Below are 6,030 nucleotides of genomic sequence, written 5' to 3' on the forward strand. Positions count from 1 at the left end.
TGAGTTCCTTACCTTTGGTAGGGGGAAACTGCAGAGTCGATTAAAGGCTCGATTGACCAAATGTAAAATCCCAAATAAGAAGACTTTACTCGTTGAGTTTTTGTAAGAAACTGATTTTATTTGGAAATATCTTCGGTTTAAATAGGTGACATGAGAATCGCATCTTAAAGTAAATGGCCTACGCAGAGGCCTAAGTAAATAGTCCCCGCCTTATCGAGGTCCCACGCTCGGGCACATCTGCCTATCTTGAGCGGCGAGGACCTTATCTGTGGTCTCCCACTAAGGGACTATTTTAGGAGGCGGGGAACGATCTCAAGTGACTGACTCATGTAGTGTGCACTTAAATTACATGTTTTTGAGCAATGCACCCATGGCGCCTTAGATAACAAAATCCTAAATATAATTTATCGCTCTCGATTCATTTACATAAGATATGAACGGAGCCCAAAATTGTAAGTCTTTAAATATATTCGTGTTCATGTGTGAACAACTGTAATGGCAACCAAATGGTTGTAGAAACTTCATATTAGAACTTTTGAATTGAATACGTATTCGATTTGTAATCACAACTATTTCGTGTAGATTTGTTATCTGACTATCTGTAAGCGCCTGCTAGGCACTTCAAATAAGACTGATAACCTTCTGGGTGAGCAGAATCAAAACTAAACAGCACTATCAAAAGATACGAATACTACGATTTTGCAGACGCCTTATCAATGTTTGGTACCTACTAGTTTTTATTGCAAAAATAGATTTCGACTTACTCATAAATTCAGTTCCTAGGTAAGCGGAAGATTAATAAATTTTGTTATCTTATAATCACTGAAAGCAAGTCATAACTACGTAGTTGGTTTTAATTTTAAATTTTCAAGTCATTCATAAGGTGCATGAAATAGATTTGATGAGTCAGAATTACTCTATGCAATTACATAGTAGCTTAGGTCTTTTATCTCATAACGTATTATCTCATAATTTTAATAATTTCGTGTGATTTTTTTTCCACTGCTGTGGAGATAACATATGGGCTGATAAAAATGGGCACCTTTGGTACGACGATAAAAAATAATCAACAAATAATAATTGTATAATCATGTGAGCACTGCGCTTTGGATACCGACCAGCACAGTTTGCCCTCTCCGAAGGGGATCGTCAACTCTGAACTTAAGAACAAAAAACCGACCAGCACATGAGCTCTTTAAAGTTAAAAAAAAACATAAGAGAAACTATTGAAACGGCTCTTAAATGTTGGCAAGAGAAGTGAATTCGTTCGATATGCTTCAGTACGAGTGTCTTGTTATTGTAGCTGCTTATTTGGCTTCAGTTTTGTTGAATGTGGAAAAAAAGGTGGCCTGATCGGTAACGTCATAGCCGACCAAAACAGTCAAACAACATTATTAACAACAATAACAATTATTCACACATCTGTTGGCCAAAGTCGCATGAGCGTCGAAAATGGCATTAAGATGACTCAGTACTATCTGCTAATAATGAATGATGTTCCTTACAGGCGCTCGGAATTTCGCCAACGTCATCATCTGTTTGTTGTGAGATATAGCGCCGGGCGAGAATATGCTCTGCTGATTTTCTAATGAATGCACTTTCCTAGTATCTATTGTGGGAATTTTTTGACAGCCCAGCTAATGCTAGCCAACAAATCACGCCACCTTTTTTGCTTTGCAATTGAATGCGCCACGCCAACGCTGCGTATGCGTAATATTTTAATTGAATGCCCGAAAATAGAAAACCAATTTGAGAAGAGAAATTCGCTGGGCTGTGTGGGAAATAGAAGGCTAACGAAGGTCTGACCCTCGCACTTTGTTGGCAGATTTCATTTCATTTCAGGCCAGCATTGAGATACAGTTAACACAGTTAGATTGTGTTTTGCATGCATCGCTTATGAATTTTGTCACTCGAGCACGAACAATTGCAGTGCATTTTGTTGGCTTCCATTAGTGTTGGAAACCAGTTTTCAACAAAAGCACAAATGAAAATAATTTTTTTTTCGTTGCTCATAATTATACATAATGGCAAATGTTTTTGTAATTAAGGCAGACGGTCTGTAATGCAGCCAACTCCAGTTAAGGGACCAAGTTTGTATCGGGGACAGTGGGATCCAGAGAGCACGTGCAAATTCCAGGCGTAATTAGCCAAGTTAATTAAAAATGTCCCGGCCAAGTTGGGACTGGCCGGGTGATTTTTTCCTCGCCATCGTCGCCTGCAAACTTGTTTAAATTCGATTTTGAAATAAATCAGCTCGGCCAGGAAGTCGATGCCTGGGAAACTTGCGTTGTCGCAGTTTAAAAGCAGTCATTAAAGCTGTCAAGGACGTGCCCAGAACTTGCTGCCAAATGAGAGTTGTCAATTTTGTCCTCCCGAGTAGTTTGCAATGATTTCGTTTTGGCTTACTACAAGTTTAGTTGGGCGGAAATTACTGTCATGCCATGACCTATAAATCGTATTAAATCCTGTCTCACGATTTATTTGGCACCTGAGCTATTGGTTTATATTAAAACTGTCAAAAGTACAGCGGAAATGCATTTACTCACAGGAGTTGATAATTCTCGACCAGAAACCACTTAAAAGCACGAAAATAAATTTGACATAGATTGATGGCAAACTATCTTTTGATGCAACGGTTTATAATTCGCTAGTCCCACTTTCAATCATCTGCTTTTAACCTTAAAGCTACGGCTATTATCATGACCCAGCGTTATTAATTTTGTTTTTACCTTTGACATTCGTTGGCTTAAATCCAAAGCGTTTTAACCCTCCGCTTTTAGCCAAGTTGAAGGTTTCGTTGAAGATTAAAAACAAACTTGCTTGGAGTCCAACCATTTGTTATTCCCTTACTGCGAACATAACAAAAACTATTCATATTTCGATATGATGGACTAAAATATTCAGATTAAAAGCGACTAACAATGGTGAAATGGTCGATACTATGCCCTGATATTTAATCAGGGTCTATTGTATTTTTGGTTCTACACTGTACTTTTAATTTGCGCAAATAATTGATTATTCAGCAATTTTCTTACCAATTTGAATGTTTGAATGTTTTGAATGTTCTTTGAATGTTTTACGTAGGCCTTTATGTAAACTGCCTGCTTATTCAATGTCATTTACAAACAGCCGCGTTTGAAGCTAAAATTACTTCGTTAGTCAATCTTCTGTTTATGTTTTTTTAAAGCTAAGCCATATTTTTTAAAGTGCTTGAATTACTTCTGGGTGGGGGATAATCAAAATAGATATCGAGATCAGCTTGGTAACAACAAATGTTTATAAATAAGTCGAGCTACTTCCAGTTTATGTTGGAGTAGAATGTACATATATCTGCCACGTGCTCGGATCGATTTACAAAAAAACGTTGACCAATGTGCAAGGCCAAGAAACTCCAAGAATCGGCCACTTGTTGCTCTTTTTGTTCTCTGCTCCCCCGTCTACCACGGTTTCTCTCCTCTTCTCTCTTTCTCGGTATTCTCTCTGTACATTTCACAAGAGCCGCCGGAGTTTAAGTCTTCAAGTGGCGCTCCATTCGCTTCATGTAGCGATGCCGGCCGGTACAAAAAATAAGCATAAAATGGAATAATTATAAGGGGAAGCAGAACAAGCAAAGAGTGTACACCGAAAGAAAATGCATAAATTCTGAACTTTAAAGAACCCTTTTTTTTAATGTCATATATAGCACGCCAAAAAGTATGCCACACTCGATTTTATCCCGGTACTTTAGTCACTTTAAGCATGAGTTTTAGTGGAACTTTTATTACAGTGTAAGCAGAGGCGAGTTGTAGAGGAAAGTAAAAGGTTTCTGCCGACAAAAAAGAGCACGGAGCATGGGGAGAAAAGGGAAAGAGCTCTGCAGTCTGGAAATCGTATGACGATGTGGAATGTTGGGACATGGAAATGGAAGTGCAGTTTACTGGCATTGCCAGACGCTTTGGCTTTCGGCTGGCAACAAAATTCACATAAATAAAACTTGAGCCGAGTCAGTCGGAGTCGGAGCCTTAGCTAAAATCGGAGTCGGACTGGAAATCGGGGTATGCATACGTATGTACACATGGCTGGTGGCATGATCGCCAGAAATGAGAGAGTTGGAGTTGGAGCCACCAACTATAAACACCGCATCCCCTTACACTCGGAGAAATCGAAGAAGATCCGACAAAGTCGAACCATGATTACGAGCCTTAAGTGTTTACAACTCTCAATTAAGGCTGCAAAGTATATTGTGATTTAAATTATTTTTCAGTTTAAATTTTGATTATTCTGCACTTTAGTTTTGAATTTTATATTCATAGCTTTTTAATAGATATTTAAAATACGGCAACTCTTACAAAAATGATTAGTTTTGATATGATGGAAAGCTTAATTTGTGACGTGATGTTAATAGTTGACTAATTCTAATAATTCGCCGGCAATATGTATGAATGTTTAAGCCTTTCATGAATCATAAAAATAAATACAAGTTGATAAAAAGAGTGACTAAAAGATTTATAACTACAAATACCTCTAGCATTTAGAACTTCTAGGAATAAACCATTTTTATGGGCTTGTAAAAACTTACATATGTCCAAAGGAGTGCCGATTTTTCCTGACACATTCAAGAACTTTAAAGGATTTCCGTTTAGCACCGAATTAATGGAACTGCCAAAGTGTCCCATCCCGATTCCCATGCCAGATCCTGTACCAGGACTAATGCTGTTGGCTGCCGCAGGAGCCAGATGCTTCAGCTGATCGAGGGTGGGTCCCAGAGTACTGGCTTTCAGACGCTCTAGCAGCGCCGATCCGCTCAGATTGTGCATTATCTCGCTGGCAGTGGGCGTGGCAGCGGTCACATGGGCGGCATTTACCGCCGCCGCATTGCAGAATTTGCTGATGCTCAGTATGCAGGTGATGAAGAGCAGGTGGAACGATGAGGTGAAGCTGAAGCTGATTAGCTGCTGCACTTTGCTCTGGTAATGTGTGCTGGCGCTGTAGAAGAAGCCACTGGTTTTGGACGGTTCTCTACAGCCACTGCTGCTGCTGCTGCTTCTGCTGTTGGCACTTTCATTTGTTGTTAACTCTGACTGGGTGGTGGTTTGAAAATATTCCGTGAAATGCGGCATGCAGGTTGTGGCCATCTTTTGCAGCTGCTAGAATATATATACGGTAGAAATTGCACTTTAGGCTCAGTGGGTCACACACGCTTTTCACTCTGGTTCGATTTGCCAACTTATTTATACACGTCCATTAAATAATAAGTTTAGGCGAATACACGCAACGTTTGCCAAAAAAACGTTCACAAAAGTGAGAGAATGAATCGACTGTATCGGGATGAGAGTGTAAGGCATAGGTACGATAAACATGCGGAAAAGGCGATGAAGGGAAAAAGAAACATACGATGTTGCGAAAAAACAGCATAAGAGCACAGAAAACACGAAATACACACATAAAACTGCAAGCTAAGGGCGACGCCTTTGGTCAAAGCGAGGGTTAGCCCCTTATGCTGTCCCTCTCACTCATTTTAAAACATTAAAATAATTTTTTATTTGGATATATCTGCTATCAGCGGTATAACGGTTGATAAGCCAGGTAAGCCTGGTAAGTCATGCGCAGCCACTACCCATTGACACCATTATTCCAGCTCGGAATGGGTTCTGGTTGTTCAAATCTTGTATTTACTTTATTGAATGGCAAAACACATGTTGGACTAAAATTTATGCTGTTTTTTCACATGACATATTGACGTAACGTTCGGCCAAAATAGATTCATACATTTTTTTTTAATTAACACTTATTTCCGCTCGACAAATGCGATGAGCTGGCCTTAAAGCCCCGGCTTGAACTTTTTTTTATTTGCTTTGAACTTTTGCTTTCCGAAACTTTTTTCGCATTCCGAAATTTCTCGGTTTAACGGTGAAGTTATATCCAAAGCATGGGGCGTATGAGCGATAAGCGACCAGCGACGACCTAGCGACACGCACTGCGAGTACAAACTGCCGGAATATCGCTTCCGAAGTGAGCGGACCAATGGAACCGTCTTAGAAACTTCGGCAG

The 6,030-nt window shown here is 39.7% G+C and overlaps 1 protein-coding gene and 1 long non-coding RNA gene across 6 annotated transcripts in view, besides 1 other annotated feature; one reads left to right on the top strand and one right to left on the bottom strand.

The window, feature by feature from the left end:
- Positions 1–489: part of a mobile genetic element that runs on past the window's edge.
- The window catches only part of LpR2 (Lipophorin receptor 2), a 41,739-nt gene extending 35,770 nt beyond the window's left edge, over positions 1–5,969 (bottom strand). For all 5 annotated transcript variants that reach the window (NM_001104457.2, NM_001104456.2, NM_001104458.2 and 2 more), the window contains exons 1-2: positions 5,749–5,969; positions 4,559–5,126 (exon numbers count right to left, since the gene is read on the bottom strand). In NM_001104457.2, the coding sequence (NP_001097927.1) occupies positions 4,559–5,114 (556 nt within the window). In that variant the 5' untranslated portion in view covers positions 5,115–5,126; positions 5,749–5,969. The remainder of the gene's footprint in view (positions 1–4,558; positions 5,127–5,748) is intronic.
- On the top strand, positions 3,531–4,193 carry lncRNA:CR46102 (long non-coding RNA:CR46102). Its single transcript, NR_133454.1, has one exon. It is a non-coding gene; the product is annotated as a long non-coding RNA:CR46102 (long non-coding RNA).
- Positions 5,970–6,030: the final 61 nt, after the last annotated feature.

The sequence above is a fragment of the Drosophila melanogaster genome, chromosome 3R (genome assembly GCF_000001215.4).
Source record: "Drosophila melanogaster chromosome 3R".
Lineage (NCBI taxonomy): Eukaryota > Metazoa > Arthropoda > Insecta > Diptera > Drosophilidae > Drosophila > Drosophila melanogaster.